The sequence below is a fragment of the Scatophagus argus genome, chromosome 8 (assembly GCF_020382885.2).
Source record: "Scatophagus argus isolate fScaArg1 chromosome 8, fScaArg1.pri, whole genome shotgun sequence".
In the NCBI taxonomy this organism is placed as follows: Eukaryota; Metazoa; Chordata; class Actinopteri; family Scatophagidae; genus Scatophagus; species Scatophagus argus.
In genome coordinates, this window is record NC_058500.1 from 15,545,634 (window position 1) to 15,568,175 (window position 22,542).

At 39.9% G+C, this 22,542-nt stretch overlaps 1 protein-coding gene across 1 annotated transcript in view; it reads right to left on the minus strand.

Annotated features, from left to right (window-relative positions):
- Positions 1-14,926, minus strand: part of si:dkey-178k16.1 (band 4.1-like protein 1) — a 33,634-nt gene extending 18,708 nt beyond the window's left edge. Inside the window, exons 1-3 of the mRNA XM_046397287.1 lie at positions 14,535-14,926; positions 1,447-1,535; positions 972-1,118 (exon numbers count right to left, since the gene is read on the minus strand). Of these exons, the coding sequence (XP_046253243.1) occupies positions 972-1,118; positions 1,447-1,518 (219 nt within the window). The 5' untranslated portion in view covers positions 1,519-1,535; positions 14,535-14,926. The remainder of the gene's footprint in view (positions 1-971; positions 1,119-1,446; positions 1,536-14,534) is intronic.
- Positions 14,927-22,542: the final 7,616 nt, after the last annotated feature.

Consider the following 22,542-nt stretch of genomic DNA (forward strand, 5'->3'; position numbering starts at 1 on the left):
TGTCTGCAGAATTGCTTAAAGTAAAAGAATTATCACAGGATACTTTGGAGTATCCTTTACTGCTTTGGAGAGGTGTGTCTATTCATGAAGCTCAAAGCAGCTTTTACGGATAAGACTTATTTTTGCAGTTTTGCCTTCATTTCTTTCATGACGGAGCACCACAAAAGCAAGTAGACAGGTAGTGAACTAGTCCTGGTCCAGGTCAATACAAACTTACTGGTGGCTCTAAATAGTATTAGCAACCTATAAATTGGGAAACCAAAGGGTGAAATAAGAAAAAAAATGTAAACGTGAACAGTGGTCAAGAGAAAGTAATCAAGTTTCCACATGTAGAGGAAAAGATAAGCACATTTTCAGAAAAAAGCAATGTAATGCATGTTAATGCAATGGATCCATTGAGACAAACAGCTGGGGTGATAGCATAGCACCCCAATAACATTAGACCATTTCAGAAGAAAGAAAGTGAAACAAGATCATACAAGAGCACGGGAAATTAGGGAGAATGTGACGTAAATATGGTTTTTAGGTTTGTTTCATGTATCAATGTGAGGAACGTTACAGTCTCCTAATCACTCCACACAGATCTGACGTTTGCATCCTCTGCTACTTTTCATCTCTTCTGTAAAACTGAAGCCTGAGTGATGTTTAAGTAAAAAGCATTATGTAAGTCATGTTATTTTCAGTAAGTCTTTCTTTCTGAATTTCAAGTGTTTTCACTAAGATTTTTTTTGTGTGGCCTTTGAAAGTGTGCAAAAAAAGCAGGAGGATAGAAGTGCATTAAAGGGGCAGCCCAAAAGGTCAATAACAATCCCTCACTGCACAAGAAAATTGTGTGCATGCACAACTAAGGAAAATGCTGTAAGTTGGACCAAGAGGTCCATCAGTAAAAAATGGACAAACTGGGTGCTTCTATCGTTTACATTTGCTTTCTGTTTTTGGATAACACAAAGCAGTTTTAGTGAGTAATGTACCTCTACTGCAGCCTCATAGTCTGAGCCGTCGAGTAGAGTGACTTTGACAGGGATGGTCTTGGGCCGCTTGGTGGTTTTCTGGGGGGATTTGGAGGCTTTGCTGGGGGTCTTCTCTGAGCTATCATCTTCCCCGTGGTCCTCTGGAACCTGGGAGAGAGAAAATCCTTCATTTGAGTGAGCAAGCTTCAAACCACCATGCGTTGTCTTCCATTTTCACTATTTAAATTCTCAGCCTCAAGAGGTATTATGTACTTGCAAAGTGATTTAAAACCAAAACCTCTGATCCTGTGATGCAGTCATCAAATGCACGATGTGGTGTGAGCTGCTGCTCTAAGATGTTAAGATGTTAAGTTACTGGCACAGGCAGAGGGGCTAGCCGCCTTGCATATCAAACAGAAAGCCGGAAGGCCCCTGAGTGATTGAAAGGCCTGAGTCAAATGATCTACAGCTGCTGTGAATTTCACAGAGCTCCCACCTGATTGGTTCTCCTGGCGTCCCCCTCCATTGCGCTCTTCATTTCCCCAGCCAAAGCCTTCTCTGTTGTCATTGAAATGGATTGCAGTCCTGCAAGCACATATAAACATATTCAGTCAACATCAAATCTTTTCCTCTTCCAAAAACCAGTGTGGAGTCCACCTATGGAGTCCTGATGGATTTGATGCATGAGATGTAAGCAAAACACTTTCCCATCTGTACACAGCATAACTGACATTTTGGTGAAATTAACGGCTGCAGAACAGATACATGTGGTGATATCACATAAATTTCCTTTGCAGCCGATAGCTTCTACATGGTATTTTTTTAATCATCCTGTACTGCCATGTAGATTGAGTGCTGTTGTCACCTGCATGGTCATTGCTATTGTGTATAGTAAAGTACTGAAAGAGGGTAGCTCAGGCAGTGCTGGCTCACAGCCTCCCACAGGAGCACTCTGCGTGAAGAGTGTTGCGTTCAGGAAGCTCTCTTCTCACGCTAGCAAAAGAGATAGCATAAATTACATCAGCCAGAGAGCCCTGCAGCATCGCACAAGACAGCAGACACCGAGATAGAGGATGAGAGAGAGAGAGAGAGAGGGGAAGGAGAGGGCACTGGGAATGTGACAACAATCTGAGGATGAGACAGGAGGAAGGAAAGAGGAGCACAGAATTAAAGGCAGAGGTTATGAGGAGAGAAGGGTAAGGGTAAAGAGATGGGCTGCAGAATGAGACACATAACATTGCTGATACGATATTAGGGAGGGTTGTAGACGGATGAGGCTTGTAATTTGAAGGTGACCCTTGCTGTACTGGAGCTGGACTCTTGCACAATGCTCTTACACTATAGGTGACATATAGCAGATATTCAGATTAGGTGTTCCAGCTCCAGCAGGTCAAACGAATTATAATATATATAATATAAAGCTCAGAGAGAGTCTGTGGCTTAAGTGTGAAAAGGGTTACAAAGGGTGAAAAAGGGTTTAACATTCCTTATGTGTCAGCTGAAATTTTCAAAGATAACAGCATTTTCTTCCAGCAGAACTGGATTGTGATGAGATATAGTACAGCAGACTGAGTTTTATGTGGACATTTTCTTTTTCCAGCCTGCCAATATTAAGGGATGACAACTATCAAATTTTGACATTGTTCCTTTCCCCAAGAATATTGTTGATTTTAGAATCCCTGTTTTTCAGCCTCACAAGATAAGTTGTTCACTAGAAATATAAACTCTGTTGTAATATTTTTTTAAGTAACTCTAGAATATGTGTTAGCCTAAGGCATGTTAAATATTGTTTAAAACCAGGGGAGCTCCAAGTACTTAATTAATGACTATCTGTAAAGTGTAAATGGCCATAAAGCCATAAAAAGAATGTGCTTTTCACTTCAGAGCATCAACAGTTGGTTTGAACCTGACCAAATTAAACGTCATTTGCTATAAATTTATACCTTATACACACATTGTGAAGATGTTCGTAATATCAACCTTGATGACTTATTTTTTTTTAAAAAATAGTGAAAACAAAAAACAAAGTAAGGCGAGAGGTTAATGAGAGGAAGGGATTAGTGAAGTGGGGACATGGGAAGTTCGATTAAAAAGGACAAAGCTTCCAGGGAAAACTGTCATTAAGGAGGAGCAAAACAGAAGCTTAATTTGGTCTAATAACGGCCAGCAAAGTGTCTGTAAACCAAGAAAAGATGTTGTCGTATGTTCCCCCCAAAGACGAGGCCCTAATTAACAATTTTTTTCCTCAACCAGCTGTCTGAGTACATCCCTGTGTTTACAATTTGGGAGGCTGGAACACAGCATGTCTCAGCTTTCATGATAGGTCAGCCTCCCTCTGCATAATGAAGGCGGATCAAAGAGGAGTGCAGGCTGGCTCCAAGAGAGCTGCAGATGTCACACTCACACCGTGCAGTGTTCCTTCACAACTCTGAAGGATCAAATTACTGAATAATAGAATTGATTTTGAAATATTATGGCTTCATAGGATATGCATTAATACATTTTGTTGTGTTTCGGATTGAGATGGCAAAACCAAATTTTGTTTTAAGAGATTTGCATATCTTCCAAAACATTTTTTTTTGTAGATTTGTCTGTATGACTTATATTTATGCAATGAAACTGTCAAAGTCAGACAAGGTAAACAGCCAATTTACATGAAAAGAAAAGAAAACACTGAATGAAGTTACAGATGAGTGAACCTCTTTCATCAACAAAGGTATCTCATCAGAAATGTCCTTCCTCTAGTCAAAAATCTCAAAGTCATAATGTAGATTCGCAAACTAAATAATAACAAAGAATTATTCAATATAGTCCTATGTTGACCTTAAAAAGGAATCTACTGGCACAACAAGTGGCATGATCATATCATTGGTAAATCATATCATAGCACTGATGTGTTGGTGCTAGTCAGCATATGCTGGCATGCTAGCACACTGAATTAAGACAGTGAAACTTTACATGTGGCAATCGTCAGCATGTTAGCATTATGACTGTGAGCATGTTAGCATTTAGCCTGGAGCAAGAATATGTGTGTTTCATAGGGACGCTAGCATGAGTGTAGACTTAACTGTCAATATTTACCAAAGAAGCCTGGCCACATTCTAACCTGGGACACTGTGGTTACATGTTCTGAGTCCTGGACACTCAGGTCACTATCGCACTCTTCAGACCTACATTCATGACAGAGGCTAATTTCATACAATCACTGTTATTATGTGTTACTGAGGCACATGATAAAGATGATTTAAATTCCATTCTTAAACCTGGACATTCAACTCAAATCTCATCTCATTTCTCTTAATATCAGTTCCCGAACACTCACTCGCATGAGCCAATTGGATCTGTCCACTGCAATACACCAACTCCATGTGAATGTCCAGCCTCATGAGGCAGCTGTCAGAACAATGTATCAGTGAATCACAAGCAAACTTGAGAAGAATTTTAATGGACCAATGTCAGAGACTTTAGGGCGCTCATTTCACACACATCATGATCACAAGGCCAATCAATTCTTTCATTTGGGTCACTTTGTGATTCAATCACTCCAACTCTGCATCAGTTCTGGTCTCTGCACGTCTAATCATCTGTGGGAGAGAGATGATGGAGACTGAGAGGTGTGAGGTGCTGCTGCTGCTGCTTAGACTCAGAATTCCTATAATAGTCTTTGTCTTCAAACAGACTGCCATTAAAGGTCTTTCTCCATAAAATCGTGTGAGGCCCTTTGGTTCATGAACTTCAAAGGGCAAACGTCAAGCGATTCTCTGTGATGTATGACGGCATCAGGGTAGGTGAAGCTCTGAAAACAATGTGCAGGATTGAAGGGCTCCAAAAATAGTTGATTTATGTGCGTTGGCTTCTCTTTACTTAAACCAGACAGAAATACTTTTTTTATTTATACTTCAGAAGATTATGGATCCAATTAAAACATTGTCAGACTAGATGTGGGAATGTGTTTATATTAGGATGGCCATCTGAATCTCAGACACCACTGTGATACTGTACCACAGGTTTTAACATGTGCCTGAGTCACAGACAACCAGAATTATCTCAGACGGCTTCCTCTCTACCTCTGCTCTTGCATGTCTACTATTCTCCAACTGTGTGGGCACTGTGGTGTATTTGCATGTGTGTTTTCAGCTAGATGAAAACCGATTACACCTACAATTAACTAAAGGTCACAACAGTCTCAAAATACGACTGATATTAATTGTATCAGACAACACGAGAAAAAAAAATCAATTTGATATTGATAGAACAAAAGGGTGAAGCTTTGCAGCTCATTCTTACTGTTTATCCAAACTGTTGAATGAACACTGCTAACTGTTAAAGACCTTTCAGGTCTGTCTAACTAAACCCAACAGAGTTTCTGTTATTTCACATATTTTCTGCAATGTGGTCTTCTCACAAGTTTGAAGTGGATGGGCCGCTGTTGGAAAGCGGCAGTGTCATAAATTTCTAACCACTAATTAGAAGAGAGTAACATAAGACTAAATCATAACGTGATGACGGTTGATTTTTTCTTTGGTTTCCAAGGAGATGACTCTCTCTGTCAAATCTGGTCCAGCCACATCCACACAGCATATTAGCTGAGTTTTGAGCGGTAATAAATAATAAATAACATTTTTTTTTCTGCCTATGTTCTGCGTATCTATTAGTTAACATTTACTGTTACAGAGAAATGCTTTCCTTCCAATAGTAACTCTGCTTTTAGCTCTCTTTTTTTGTAAAGACTATAAATTACAGCCCATATATTGGTGAGTCCAGAGCACAGTGTGGCGCTGTTGTCTGTTGTGCTGGGGGCAAAGTCCCCCCAATGCAACCCCACCCTCTTGACATTTTTAGCAGACATAAAAAAAAATGTTGAAAAAAACAAACAAGTAGCTGTGCAGCCAGAATTTCTGTAAATATTATTTTACTGACTATCAAAGAAGAGTATACAGATGGTCCAACACTTTGTTAAGACATGAGACATTTGTAAAATCTACAGCAGTACTTGCCTCCCTTTTCAAACATTTTTCATCACTCTGCGCTTTGTTTGAAACATTTACTGCCTTTTATAGGATAAATCTACAGTCTACAATGTTCAGCATCTCCAACTGTCTACAACAACAAAAAGGGAAAGAGAGACAGATTGTATCTTTAAATCAAATATGCTTTGTGTCCAAGAGTGTTGCCTATTCAGGTGTGTTACAAAACACCGCAGGCATCACTAAGATAAGCTGTGATCAGCTATGGAAAAGACACAAATAAACAAATAAATTGAGTCAAGAACATGTATCCTCATACCCATGCACACAGACATCCCCACCACCAAGTCCTCTCATTCAGGACTCTATCAGCCTTGCCATGTCAGTCTATCTCTGGAGTTGACCTCCTCTGTACTCCGCATTTCAGAGTCAGTCTAGTCTACAGTAATCATTAGTGAGCAGTGCAGCTGTCCTGATGTAAGCTGGAATCAACTGCAAGAATTTAAAACCCACACTCACTGAAGAGGAATGGAGTCTTAAACTGCAGAACGTCAACTGTTCTCCAACAAAAGGAAGTCAAATGTGATGCTCCAAAACAATCACCGTCTCTGGCGGGGCAGCTAAGACAAACTGCCAGATAGTAAAGGACATGATGGTTGATCATCTAGGGTAGAATGATGTCCACGATGCATCATTCACCGCAGCCTGCCTGTGCCCATTTGTCTTCATGCCATCTCACAAACAAAGAGTCTGTCAATTTAGAAGCCCCACAAATTGATGCGTCTCCAGGCAGGCGTCAGTTGCCCGCAGGCCCATCATTCATCAGCAGGTGGGCAGGGGAAATCTGTCAAATATAGCATCTCAAAAATATTTCACAGTAGAGTGGGGAAAACACAGCTTGTGGGTTCCTCTCACTCCTCAAACTCAGTATGCTGTCAGGAATCCGTACATGTGTTAACAGCATCAAGTGTTTGCCTTCCTCCTGAGTATATTAAAAAAAAAAGAGAAGTCTGGTACACAACATGAGAGCGAAACAGTGACGAAAGCAAGGGTCACAATGTCAGCAGCACTCTTGTGGTCACAGTATCAACGCTTTGGAAGCTTTGGTGTTTTAATCATTAGCCCTAAAGTGCCAGACTGCAGAATTTTCGACAGGATTTGAACCAGATATTTTTTTTTTTTAAAAAAAAGATGCCCACACATGTAGGTACAAAACCTCCATTATTTCTCAATAATAACCCACTCACATATCTCAACACTTTGTATCTGGTTTTAGAGTGCTCATCAGCACAACAGAGCTGCCTCCCCCCTTACTGTGGATGCCGTTGATTGCTCTATTTTACAGCTTTTAGATCAAAGTGCGGCATTTAACTCTGCAGATCAGAGTTGCCTGCTTGGATGAAGCAAATTTATACCATTCTCTTTTGACAGCTGCTTTGCTGTTGTTAAAAAAAAAAAAAAAGGGATAATCATCTCAAACATTTCTCACATCATTTGCCCAAGAGTTTTCGACCACATACTGCATTTCATTATTGCTTGTGTCCACTTGGTCACCTTATTTTTAAATTCAGTATGTGCTTTCATACAAACCAGAGTGTCCAGCAGCTACCCCCATTGTCAAAGTGCTTGAGAAAAAAATAAACAAAGAAAAACAAAAGATAATAACAACCAAGGATGACAAGGACCAGCGCAAATAAATTCTAAGAAAATGTGATAAAGTTTCCCTGTTCCGAGGCTAGTTTGAGTCCAAGGCACACAGAAATTTTTGTGAACAAAATTTCATTTGTGGTGCTTAAGACATCATTTAAAAATGATTTAAAAAAAAGAAAAAAGGAAAAAATAACTCAACAGCCACACATTTGTAGAAACTGTGCCCCAGTTACTCAAAATCACCCAAAGACTGCAGTTGTAATGAGGGACAATATCCACGAACTCCATCTGTATGGTTAAATATCACATGGAGAAAAATGGGAAACATGTTTTTTGTGTGTTTTATTTGTTTTATGTAATTAGAGTTAACTAACTCTTTAATAAAAACTGTGATTATTCAGCCTACTGTATTTGAAATTATTTCCATCCCATTTAACCATTCTGATGTTCTGACCAAAAAAAGGCTTTTTACTCAAGTGTAGCAGCTTATACACCGCCTCACAAATTCAGAGATGAGTTACAACAAGGTGAAGACATTTAATGCCCTTTTTTACAGCAAGGCTTTCACAAATATATTTTTATCGTACATCTTTGCTTATCCTAATTCAAGTCTTTTTATTTACTTTTAATATTGCTGGACAATTAATCTTGTCATCAGAACGTCTTTTGTGACTACATCATTTACAGAAATGAACAAAGAATGCCGCAATCTGTACTCCTGTTAATTAGGATATCCTTTAATTTAGAGATTTAAAGCGATCTTCCTCTCAGAAAAAGCCATTTGGTTCCATCCAAACCATCTGTTTGTTTTCAGAACTTTTTCACAGATAATTGACTGTAATGTGAATCTAAGTCTCTTCTTTGTCTGCCAAGTGTAAAAAGTATCCTTGTTGTTGAGTTAATTGGACAGGTTGGCCACCCTAATGGATTTATGGCTCTTTGTTAAGGTTAATTCTTCTCCATGGTGCCTCTGACTCGCACAAACAACAATCTCAGTGTTTATCATGAGATGTGTTCAGTGCAGAGAGACTGATGATCTGCCATGGCAACGTGCCAGTATGCAATAAAAAATTCAACTGAAAGAAAAAAATTATAAAATCATGTATATTAGTGGTATGATGTGGAGACAACAGAAGTCTTGAACATCAGGAGACTATTTCATTTATATCTGAAAGCTGTCACTCAGCCACAATATGGATATGCTGTCCAGCTGACATTAATCACAACATCACTGGTAGGTCCAAGACATTCAGTTCTACATGTCCGTGGTGAGATTAAGTTTGTTTTCATCAACCGAGTATCTGCACTTTTGGGAAAGACCTTTGTGTAAGACAAAAGAATGAAATGTTGAAGTGTTTCAATAAAATGTGCTCAATAAATCCTCAGAGGGTAGCTCAAACATAAAAGCTGATGTCCCTGGGATCATACAAAACACTAAGCTGTTCTTACCATCTCCGATTTAAATAAGTTGAATCTCAAGTGAAGGTCCAAGAAATCAATTTAATGGCTTTTGTAGCAACTCTGGCTCTGGGGATTGCAATTTCACTTGGCTGGTTGGTTGGTCGGTCACTTTGATCCAGACTTAAATATCTACTGCCATGAAATTTTGGACAGATATTAATGTTCCTGCAGAGGAAGAATCTTTGATGATCCCCTGACATTTCATCTAGGACAACTATGAGACTGACATTTCTGGTTTTCAGTGAAATTTCTACACAACTACTTAAAGGGTTGCCATGATATTTAGTATTAACAACCATAGTGCCTGGAGGTTGTATCCCATTAACTTGTGATACTCTTCTGCTAATGTCGCTGGCAGGTCAAAAATTTAATTTGTCTACTAATACTTTGGTTTATCGACTGCTAACTGACTAATGGCTCATCTGTAAATATAGGCTGCGCCATGTCTAGTGCCAATGTTAGCATGCTAACATGCTAATATAAGACAGAAAAAAATAGATATTCTACACATACATGTTAGCATTGTCACTGTAAGAATGTTAGCATGGTGATGTTAGCATTTAGCACCAAACACAGCAACAAAGAACGGCTGAATGGCTGTTTGTTTGTTTTGTTTGTTTTTTTTTTTTTAATTTTTTGCATGCTTTGCCACTGATTACTAGCATTTTGAGTTCAACATTCTTCGTGTAGCCTACAGTATAATGCACACGGTGTGGTAATTATGTTAATTACTACTATGACTTTTAACATGAATAGCAATTAAATTTATGGTATTAATGTGTATGCAGACATGTCTGAAGCACCACTACTGTTGCTAAGGCAAGACGCACATAAAAACTACTGCATGTGCTTTGCAAATCATGCACAATTACAGTATTTGCAATGACATCCACAGAGGCCGCCCACTGTATTAACCATCAGTGAACATTCCTCAGTGAGCCTTGCCATTTTATTATGCAGTTCCCTCCACATCGTGGCTTTATAATCAGTGCTTCCCTTCTGATGGTATACACAGACAGTCCATCAATCCTCGCTGGGCAGAGGCTGGCTCTGGGAAGCCAGGTAAGGGACGGTGGGGGCTGGGGAAGTGGGAGTGGCACGATGTCCTTGTTCAGGGGAAACCACGTACACACATTCCGGAAACCATTGGCACTCAGCAGTCTTGGGAGCAGATTGCATAGCATGACTGTTAAGTCTGCTGCAAATCATGTCACACCACAACAGAAATAAATGATGCGACTTACGAACCAATGAGCCTGCAAGTTCATCCTCCCACAGAAAAAGCAAGCCCAGAGGGAGTGGTGCTAGCTCCATCGACAGTACAAGCACTTTCTCATTGGAGGAATCTGCACTAGTCTACAACAGGGGAAAGTTTCCCCACTTCAACATCTGAAGTGCTAAGTTCCTCTTTCTGAGCTGATATGAAAAGACAGATTGTGTGATTGCAGAGCTATCTGTCTCTGCTTCATTATCACTTGGAGTCAAAGAAAGTGGAAAATGTGCGTATCAAAATTAGATTATAAAGTTAATCCTTAGTGATTAAAAGAAATCAGGCAGTGAAATCTCTCAAAATGAGCTGTCAAAATGCATGGTTTGATTTATGAGATGACTATCTGAAACATTAATCAGTTGACACAAGTGAAAGAACCAAACTCCTCCATTCTACACCACAAAGTAATCTTACATCGATTTAGAAAAGGAGGTCATGTCACGATACGCAACAAGGCATGGGAATATCATCAAATTGATTTCCTGAGACATGATTGGAGTATTCATACTGCTTGCCTATTCAGATTTTTCTATCAAAAAACAGAAGAACCACCACTGGCAGACACTTGTGTGGGTGAAGCCGATTGTGAGACATGCTGACATACTGTTGATACACACACTGACAAAGTCCATGACTAACAAACATGCTGCAGCAGTTCACATATACAGCGACACCGAGCAGCAGACTGTAGACTATGCATGTCACTCTTTTTATATAACAGTCTGTAGTGTGTGTACAATATGGATACCGTTTTGAAATTTGTTTTTGAATTTATGCCATCATGTATTACCTTAAAAATAAATCTATCAAGGACAATTTATCCATCAGCGAATAAATGCTACAAGTCCCAGATTATAATCCACTTCATCACCACAGTCACACTCAATTAAAGTGAAGATAACCATTTTCTCCTATCCCTACAGTACCAGTCTTTTGTGCGTGCTCATAGTGTACACACTGATAATTCCTCACTTCCCTTGGTGCATTTTAAAGGCGTTTACCTGCAGAGTCAAATTAAATATATCTTAATTTGTCACCACAATGACAGGAAAACGACAGGCACCATGCTGCGCCTGCAGGGCAGTTCAATCTTTTTCTATCTGACCAAAGAGGAGAGCGTTGCCACTAATGATGGTTAACACAGAGCCGTCAGGCGTGTCTGTTTAAAATGCAGTTACCATGGGAACCCGTGCCAAACATCGTCTGTCAAGCATATCGAAACAAGATAAAGAAAAAGAAAACAAAAGACAGAGAATGGCCTGGAGGCATTATTTTGCTAGCTGACATACACACACACACACACACACACACACACACAAACTAGGTTAACAATCGCTTTGGCCCTGTGCAGGAGAATGTGACACATCATGTAGAGGTGGGTATGCTGAAGTGACATGCTGCAGTCAGTGGTGGACAGTGGAAGAGGATGACCAGCATGTACAGTAGGATGTCAGCTTCTGGCCTGCATAAAAATGGTTTACCATGAATGCAAAAGGTCAGCAAGATAAGATGAGGATCTAGGGTATTTATGACACTAAGGAAGGGTGTGTGTAAGATTATTATTTCAGCATGTTAAGCAGACCAGTGGATTTTTCTTTTATGACAGAGATCATTTTTATAACCTTTACTACACTGATATGTGAAGAGAAGTTTGCCAGAAGTCTTCAAATGTAGGGCTTAAATGGAAATATAAAAAAGCTGTTCACTGCTTTCTGCTCAAATAAAAAGTCTATCTTAGCTGGTATGATGAAAATCGCTCAGGAGGATGAAAATTTACAATATCCACATGAAGAACTGAACACGGAAGCTGCCAAGTAATTATGAAGTCATGAAATATCCTGATTCATTCATCCTTCCCATTTTTTTTCACAATGGGAATGTAAGGGACAGTTGTTGCGATGTTAATACCTACTCATTCTTGAGCTTTGAGCACTTCGACATGCATTCATTTCATTAAGTCGTTCAAAGTAAAAAGGTCACCACAGCCAAACTATCAAAGCTCAGTGTACCTCTGACTGCCTTCAGTTTTGTTTTCAATCTAACTGAATAACTTTTATACAATGTTAGAGGAGAGAGCGCCAGAAAATAGGATGTCTTGCTGAGACGGGCATTGTATTCTATAACACATTGTTTGTGATGATAATGCAAAAAGTGACAGTTTATTACATGCAGTTATCTTTAATATGCCTTTGAAGGCTCCTCTCACTTCTAAGTGACATGAGTTTATCTTGTGGAGAATTCCAATTTGGCTGTGAACAGACCAGTGCCCTCGCTTCAATGAGCTATTACAAATCGATCACAGGATGACTTGAAATAGGACTCCAGGGAGAATTGTGTCGAAGTGTGCTGCCTTAAGCAAGCATGGATGTTGGATTTGTGTACACAGAAACACACACACAGACGCATGAATGCATCCTGTGGATATACAACATATGACCTAACCTTTACCCCTACAGCATATGTGCTGATGACAGACTGCACAGAGGTTACACACTCAACAGAGAGCTACCCTTGCTACTGCCTCCCTGTCTGAACTGTAGAGTTTGCTGGAACGTTACATCTTATCCCTCATAGATAAGCGTAAATTGCTCTGCGGGAAATGTAGCATGTAATTCCATTACTGTATTACCTACAGCGAAACTCCTTGAACCACCTTGACAACAGCCTAGGAAACAGCTACTCAATATTTTTTCCTGTAGATGTTTAACACATCGTGCATTCACACAACGAGGCTTTGTCCCTTAATGTGAACAGGCAAAGGGGTGTGACAAAGGAGCACCACACTGCTTATAGTTGCGCCACTGTAACGCACACAAGGGACGCTGAAAGTGGAGCAGGTGAAAGGAAGGAAATGAGACTGGAGGATGCATTGTGGGGGAAGAGGCACAAACGGACAGATGGATGGATATTCGGTCTAATTTGCCCCCTCCCTGACTCTGCCCCCACAAATTCAGGGTCTGGGAGTGAGTGTAGCCTGTGGCTGTGAAGGAACCAGATACACAAGGACTGGCGGTCTGTGTGAGTAGGATGAGGGTAAACAGAAGGACACACTGAAGAGAATGCTAACTTTTACAGCCTGACTCGTCTCGAGGTGTTAAAATACAACAACTGCGCAACAGTACAATAAGACTTTTCTTCAATTGCACTTTGTTTGTTAGTAGACTCTTTGCCGCATGTTTGTCCTTAGTGTGTTATCTGTTTCTTTCCTCAAACTGCAGGTTGCTGCTATCTCTGTCAAAATCCAATCTGAAATTCATTTTTGTTTATTGTTTGCACGAAACAATATTTAATTCTAATTAAATCAGGCTGTCATATTAGCATAACAATATGTAGGACAGAGGATGGAGGTGTATTTCCAGAACCTAATTCATAAAAGAAATACATCCTAAAATGACCTGTTCTTTTGTGTTAGCGGATGGTTTCAAGTTTCAGCTCATAGAAATGAGAAAATTTCAAACTCAGATACATTTTACACCCATTTCCTAGTTATCAGATTTACTGTAAAGATATAGTATATTCCAATTAAAGCAACCAACTGTTTTAAGGACAGTTAGCTCATTATCTTCGTCTACTGAGATGTTTGATGAGGAAGTTTCTTGTGTACATGAATACTTGTAGCTTTAAGTCATTTCCAATCTTACTTTTTCTCACTTTCTCACAGCGCAGTTCACACATTCACGAGACCCACAGACTGCACGAGGCGCCCACGCCTGCCCCCTCTGCCACACCCGTGACAATACACCCAGTCTTCAATTAGCTCATTATCCTGAGCATCAGCTGTTAGCCTATAGCTCCACACAGGGACACCACAATCCTCATGCACACTAGCATATCCAAGAATAGGTCTGAACAATTGTAGGTGGGTTGGATTTGCACAGCGGCGTTGAATAAGCGCTATGCGACTCAGTAAGGCGATGAGAAAGGTGCACCTGCTGACTTCTTTCTGCCAACTGGGCCTTGATATGCGTGAAATAAAGGATGCCCTGATTCTATCCAGCTCATTAAGGCAGCCTGCCGACCATATTGGTGGGATTTAAACTGTGTGGCAACACCCTCTCCATCCGTCCATGACACTTGAAGCACAAAGAGCAGTGGTTTTGTTGCAAAGCTTGTCACTGCTATGAGGATGCTTCCCGTTCCCTCCCTACAATGTCATCTCATAACAACCGGCAAATGCAGCACGCACCTGTTCCGCTGTCACCAACGCCGAATCAGACGAACAAATGAATTACGTACCTGTCCTGTCAGGTCCTGGTGTCAAGCTTCAGTCCAGATTCTGATCATTGAGATTGCAGGAAACTGGAAGGCGGACGCCGCCACCGCCCCGGAGCGCCTTCTCTCTGCCGCGGGAGATGTAGCCCTGCAGGCTGGGACAGTAGACAGGCACAAGCCGGTAGGGATGGCTTACGGTTGGGGAAGGGCTAGGAGGGATGTAGAGGGGCGTTTTCACGGTGTAAGCGAGGGAACTCTTAACGTCGTGCGTGATAATGTGAGGACAGCTCCGCTTATGACACGCAGCGTCTGTTGCCGCTTGCTTTACTGGTTTTCGGGTCATCTTTTCCCACCTTAAAGCTGAGTGTTGCAGCCTAGTTTCACTGCCTGCTGAACGCATTTAAAGCCCATTTGTGATTAAGCCTTTTGTAATTTTCTTTAAGATGTAAGAAGAATTTGAATAAATGTAGTATCATCTTCTGAGTTAAATCATGATTGTCAATTACACATTCCTATTCCACTCCATTCCTATTCCATCTCCTCATTTATTTACTTAGCCTTTTTAATGGGTTATTTAACAGGGGCAGTGGGGGATAATAAACAGAGCTGTAAAACTGTTGGTTTGTTTTTCATCAGATGTTGGCTTCTCTTAAAATGAAGAGAATGGGACACCTGCTGAGCTGCTGCTCCACAGCTTTTAGAAACGTGCAATACATCAGCCTGTCAGTGTCAGAGCGCCATCAGATGTCATTTATGTACTTGTCAGTCACTATATATCCAAATGACATCACTGATTGCATATCACCAGTACCCTTTTCTTTGCGAAACACTGACGCAAACCAAGGAAGTGAAAATTGACAATTTCTATTGCTGAGAGAAAGACAAACTGTCAAAGGAATGTAGACATTATAAGACGTGAGATCAGTTTCGGTATCTTATGACCAATGTTCATGTTGTATTGTGCTGGAAAGGTTTGTGTTGAGTCACACATCCCACAAGCTTTAACTCCTGGCCTAATTTACATCCAGAGGCACGTAAAAGCCGACTTCTAACTTTCATCCTGATAAGAATTGTCCCTTCACTGTTCCCTGCACAGCGAACAGTGTGTTGAATGGATGAGGGCTAAGTGGGTGATGTATTGATGACTCAGAAAAAAACCTTCTGAGCTGAACGCCCCCTTCGGCTCTCATGCACAAGTGTGCTGTTCAAATGCAAATATGCATACAGGAAAATCAATTCCTGTCACGCTTCAGTGGGTCTCCTTCAGTTGCTTACAGGATATGCAAAAAATGAGCAGTGAAATGACTTCACTGCTATATGGAGATGATTTCTGAAGCGCAGGTTAAAGCTATATGGGATACATCTTAATGTATCATCCATGTAATGAATAAAACAAAAATATTGAATGAACTGTAACTTGAATATATGACCAGATAGCCATAGTACAATAATTTAGGAGATCAATGGCACTTTTCTTGTGAATACAAGACACCAAAGTCACTCCAAAAAGTTGTGCAGAGGTTTCTCCACATGGTGGCAGTCATATACCATCAACATACTCATAACAGCCATGAGGACAGTGTATTGTCATGTAGTGTATGGAGTATGTAATGTATAGCCTGCATGTGATTCACCTTTACATGTAGCACATATCAGTTTGAAATCGGTCCCTCAAAACCATATCATTTGATCTGTTTTGGAAGGACATATCTGCTGGTAGTTTAAGTGCCAAGATTATTATACTTAACTAAAACTAAACTAAAACTATGGGTACGAAAACATTTTAATTAACTGAAATGAAAAATAAAAACTAATTAGAAATCCCACACTACTCTGTTTATCATGAAAGAAGAAACCATAAACAGATGTCCATAATGTCCATCTTAAATTTAATTTGATTTTTGGTACAGAGAGACCCAACAAAACTATGCTTTATTATAAGCTTTATCAAAAAGGAAAGTTTTAAGTCAATTCTTGAATGTAGAGAGGGTGTCTGTCTCACAGACCGAAGCCGGAAGATGATTCTATAGGAAGGGAGCTTGATAACTAAAGGCTCTGGTACCTGTTCTACTTTTGGTGACCCTAGGAACCACAAATGAGCCTGCATCCTGGGAGTGTATAGTTCTAGTTGGATAATGAGGTACTATGAACTCTTTAAGATAAGATGACATTTGACTCTTTAGGGCTTTGTATGTCAGAAAGAGAATTTTAAACTCTATTCTGAATTTTACAGGCAGCCAGTGTAGAGAAACCAATGCAGGAGAAACATGATCTGTAATATGAGTTTTTGTCAGAAAAAACCTTCTGAGCTGAACGCCCCCTTCGGCTCTCATGCACAAGTGTGCTGTTCAAATGCTGCTGTACACATGCAGCAGCATTTACGGTGCCATATGGTTGCTTTCAGTTCTTCTGACTTAAAATTATGAAATGAGATGTATTATTTTGTTTAAGCCATTAAATTAAGTTTCTAAACAAATATCATTGGCACCTTTGCAGATTCCCAAAATGAATTGTTTAAGAGTGTGTTTAAGAGCAGTCACAACATCCAAGTCTCGCACACCACCTACTGTCCTTGCAGACTTGCATGAGAGTCTCCAGAGTTGCAAAACATATCCAGGTACAGAAGTCTGTGCATCGCTAATGACTAAAGACCTAGCTAGCTCATTTAAACTTTAACCGTCTCTTCTTAGTTGAGACATGTCTAAACAATATGCCAAATGGCTTTTATGATGGGTTGTAGAAATCGTTTGTGTGTGTTTCAAAGGAAAAAAAATCTTTGCCTAACTATTTAAAGAAGGCCCTTTCACTTCTGATCAGGCTACTTCTGACATGCAAGAAAATAAATGGTTAGAAAATGTGACATCGAGTGTATATACATATTAAGGATTATAAGTCAGGGAAATGTTCCCTCTCCAGGCCCTTAGCTTTCTGAGCATGTGGTGCCCAGAACAATATAGTCAAACAGCCCTGACATAGCTTCTCTAATCATTAATATTTTCTTCTTCTTTTGTCTATGAACTATGAAGGAATTACAAAATAAATAATTACATTTTCTCCAGTTTTTAATACGTTACAGCTCTGTCCAGACTGTCAAGTCTAACTCAAGTGTTAAGTGTTTCAGGACTGTTTATGTTGAGCATAGTAACAGTTACTGTCAATCAGTGGCCCAAATATCACCAAAGGCAAGTCTGCTTTCGGTGTCCAGTTGCATGTGGTCAATCAAAGGAACTCCTTGTGTCAAATAATTCAAAAAGAATGACAGAAGTTGAGGTTATAAATATTTACTAGTGGGGAAAAAAAGCACCATGGCGTTCTCCTGTCGGCCTGAGTGACTGCTGTGTTTCAACTTTCATGCTGTTCTGTTCTGGAGTCCATCATCTCCGTTTTCATGAGATGGAGTTAAGAGATGGAGTGCAGATGGAGTTCCCTGAAAATTGTTCATGCCTTTGATTTTGCTTTCATCGGCCTTTCCTTACCCAGTTCAGTACAGCATGACAACATACTACCGAACAAATAAACCAAAGATGGAGGCCCTCAGTCACATGTCTTTCTTTATGTATGATTGACAGCATGTGGACTGTCAGAAAACCCAACAAGGCTTTTTACATGAAGGTATAAAGACCCCATAAAAATGTGGCAGGTACTCATAAAGTTGAAATCACATATCAGCGGGATCAGTGAAGACAAAGGCGGCTGACCCGATACAAAATTACTCTAAATGATCTTCATTTTCATTTAATAGCGAGACAAGGGAATGTGGGCTGAGTGTGGTTATCACACAGAATGTGATATGAAGACAGGCCGTCAGCTCGTGTGCATGTTAATGTTGGCATGACAAGGTCTTGAAATACTGTAGGTGCAGCGTGTGTGTGCCACGTATCTGATGCCTTGTCTGTGAAAACCTTACAATTGTGTGAACAAAGATGCACTCATGCTTGTTTTCCCTGACCCATATGTGCTGATCATCATGACCATGTCTGTGTGGTTGTGGATTATGTAACACTATGTGACAGTAATTCCTCATTTTAAGACCACCAACCTGCTAACTTCATCTGACTGCTGTCGTCTCCAGTCCACTGAGACTTTGTTGAATTTAGGCCTTGACACATCAGGGGTTGTTTTTTTGTTTTTTTTGGTTTTTTTTTTGTGATTAATTCACGTTAATGTGTTTTTTCACACTCTTCTTTTCTTTTGTCACAAGTACTTTCACAGAGAAAACAAATATTACACAGCAAAAAAACACATCAGATATTTATGTATTTAGAAGAAAACAAAAATTTAAAAAGACGATGTAACTGTAAATGTAACTTGACATAAATGACCTTGATCACTCCATGTACAGACTGTTACATATAAGGGATTTACTGACCGGGGATTGAAACCTACGCTCTCTTCAAGCCTGAACCCACACTGCTGTTTCTCTGCACGTCCCTTTATTGCCTGGTGTGAGGTGAAGTATGTGAGGATTTATTTATCTATTTGTTGTCGGTGAAGGTTCTCAGTCATCCATGAGTAGTAAATTCTTAGGGCATCTGAACTTAAGGTTAGGGTGCTTGAAGACGTTTCGCCTCTCATCCAAGAAGCTTCTTCAGTTCTAAATTTTGGTGGGGAGTGCAGGGTATTTAACCTCTGTGGGTATTGTATTTCAAAATGAAAGGGACTGTAAACCTATAGACTCATCTCTGAAGTAGGTCGTTGAATCCACCTAGGAAAGGTGGACCCTTTAACGAGGGTCATTAAAGGGTCTGATGAACGTTGAACCCCCCTAAGTTATTGACTGTGTGGTTGCCACCTGAGTCGTTATGGTAAAAAAGGGGTCATTAGAATGAGACAAGGCTGTTAATCTCCTTGGCAGAGAAGCCAGGAGGGCCCTGTAAGTGGGGGACAGATTGTGGCGGAGCCCACCTCCTCTGTTGAGTGAAGGCTCTTCCAGGTTAACAAAAAAGGCTTCTTTTACTCCTCTCTCAAGCCATCTGTCTTCCTCAGCTAGAATATGAACCTTGTCATCTTCATCTATTTATCTTCACCTATCTAATCTTATCTATTTGTTTTAACATAACAATATCGCAAACGTGGCAAAGTTAAATATTGCTGCATGCTGTCTCAAATTTGTATCACCGCCAGTATGAATAGTTTTGATCTGAAATATTTGGAAGCAAGCACTGGAAGACATCAGCTCTCAAGAATTCACCATAAATTGAGCTTAATGGATAAAAACAGTAAATATTTATATTGATTTAATTTTTCTGTGATTAATTTAAACTTAAAGATGGTGACATTAACTGACTTAGATATTCTGTTGTGTCAACACTATGTGGGGAAATGTTCTACATTATGCAATGAAGCCACTTGAAGAAAGAGGATCTGATGATGAAATAAAGAGTGCAGCAATAGAGCTGTGACAGAAAAGTTAAAAATTAGGAATATTCACTGCTTTATGTTGACAAGTGGCAAAGATACATACATGTGAAAATTTGTACAAATCTTTTCTTTTCATGTCACTTTCTACTTCTTCTTCTGTATATTTCAGAGGGAATTATTGTACTTTTTATTTACCTACATTTATGTGACCATTTTAGTCACTAGATACTTTGCAAATTAATATTTTTGTATAAAACATACTAGAAGCTTGTAAAATCTAATGTTTACTACGCCACAGTATATAGTATTAGCATTAAGTATAGCTATTTGATTTCTCTTAAGTATTCAAAAGTACAGAGCATTTATGTAGTACAGTACTCAAGGAAATATGCTTTGCTACTGCCCACTGATATATATATCAAGCAAGAAAAGTGAGTATGGTGGGAGCATATGCACATGCAAACCATCCATCCATCCATCCATTTTTTGTATCCCTTATCTTTCACGGTCACAGGGGGGCTGGAGGCTATCCCAGCTGGCTATGGGAAGAGGCAGGGTACAACCTGGGCTGGTCACCAGTCAATCATAGGGCTCACACACAAAGACAGACAATGAACATGAAAACTCCACACAAAAGGGCCCACATGAAAAACAATGTGAAATAAACTAGTTATGATTGTCAAGTAGCTAACACAGGACGTGTGGTTGATCCAAGTGGTGCTAAATGGTGTAACACGACTTGATTTGTTGAGTGTAACAAATCCCCCCCACCCCAACATTAAATGTGTAAGAGTGATTTAAGAAGGAGTCAAAGTTAAAAAGCTTGCACATTTTTTTTTTTTCCCTCGTACATTTTCATTCTTAATGCATTTTTGAGCAGTTCATCAACAGCGCTTCCTTTGCATCCCAGAAAATGGAGGCTATAAGCTTTCCTGCAGACCTAACTGATTTGGCTTTCAACTGTCTTAAATGTTCATTTCAAGTGGTGGACTCAAATCTCATCCATAGTTACAAATTACTGGAGAAATCTCTCAGGATACACATCAAGATTGTCCTTTGATATATTGTGCTGAATTTGTTTCTCATCAGACCCAAGGAGTTTTGGGACCCAGCAAGCCAACATCTAGGTCATCTGGAGTCTGTTGGGGTTAACAGCTCTGTGGCAATGTACCAATGTGTTATTCATCAATCTGTCAAGAACTTGTCATGAATCTAGTCAATGGTCTCCTGTGTGTTGACAGTGCCTGCCCTCCCAGGACAGGGGTCATCTTCCTGGCCCTCTCAGCTTCATTTGAATTCGGCAGTCCACTTCTTCACCATGCTGGATCCCTTAGTGTTGCCACCAAGTTTTCATAGACCTCCTTGGATCCATGAAGACTGAGACCATGGTCATTGGTAACTGCATACAGGCCATTGCTGTCCATTTTCTGAGACAGGGCTGATCGTAAGCTGCATAACTCATCACCTTCTACCTTAGGCCAGAAATGTATTAATCACTGGAGGTGGTCTAGACATTCATTAAGGACCATTCTTCATTTGTTTCTCGAAGGAGACAGGATGTGAGAAGTGAGGAGCTTTCCAGAGAAGGAATCACAATAAAACTATGAAATCAAATAAAGAAGAGTAAAAGCAGCACAAAATGAGTTTCAGTCGGATTATGGAAAAACATCTGGCCCAAAACTTGGTGGAAAGGTGTTGCATGGGCCAAGGATGAACCCACTAGATCTTGGGCTGGATCCAAGGAATTTTTGGACATCTGTATCTTAAGTTATCAGAGAAAAAAGGTGAGGGCAAATAAATGAGGTGTCTAATGTGACGTTATCTGAAAATAAGATCTGTACTATATCTGGAGCAGATCTCTTTGAGCTGTACAGGTCTCACTCACTACTAAGTGTTAAACAGCACTGACGAGAAAAATCTGACATATTATAATGATAACTTTATTTATATAGCACTTTTCAAAACTCAGTTACAAAGTGCTTTACAATAAAAAAGGCAAACTGAAAAGCAAAAATAATGATTAATTAGATAAAATGCTGTAAAGCTCAGGATCAAAAAACAGGATTAAGATAAAATGAAAAAAGGTGCAATGACTAAGAAAAGTCAAGTGATATAAATGAGTTTAAAGAAGAGATTTAAAAGAGGACAACGAGTTTGCCAGTCTGAGATCCTCTGGCAAGAAGTTCCAGAGTTTGTGGGCGTGGACAGCGAAAGTGCGGTCACCCTTAGTGACTAGTTGGGATTTGGGGACTGACAGGAGGGCTTTGCCAGAGGATCTCAGGCTGTGTTCAGGCTTATGTGGAATTACAAGGTCCTGTATGTAAGAGAAAGCCAGGCCATTTACGGCTTTAAAAACCAACCGTAAAATCTTAAAATCAATTCTAAAACTCACAGGAAGCCAGTGAAGGGCAGCTAGAACTGGTGTTATGTGGTCACTTCTCCTGGTATGCGTTAAAAGCCTGGCAGCTGCATTCTGGATTAACTGTAGTCTGTGGATGTTATGTTTACTGATACCTGAGTAAAGGGCAGAAGAAATGAGGGCATGTATGACAGTTTCAAACAGAGGTGGGGAGAAGAACAGTTGAATTTTTCTTAGTTGTCTTAACTGTGAGAAACATGATTGAACAACCTTGGTTACTTGTGTATCAAAAGAGAGCTTGGAGTCAAAGAC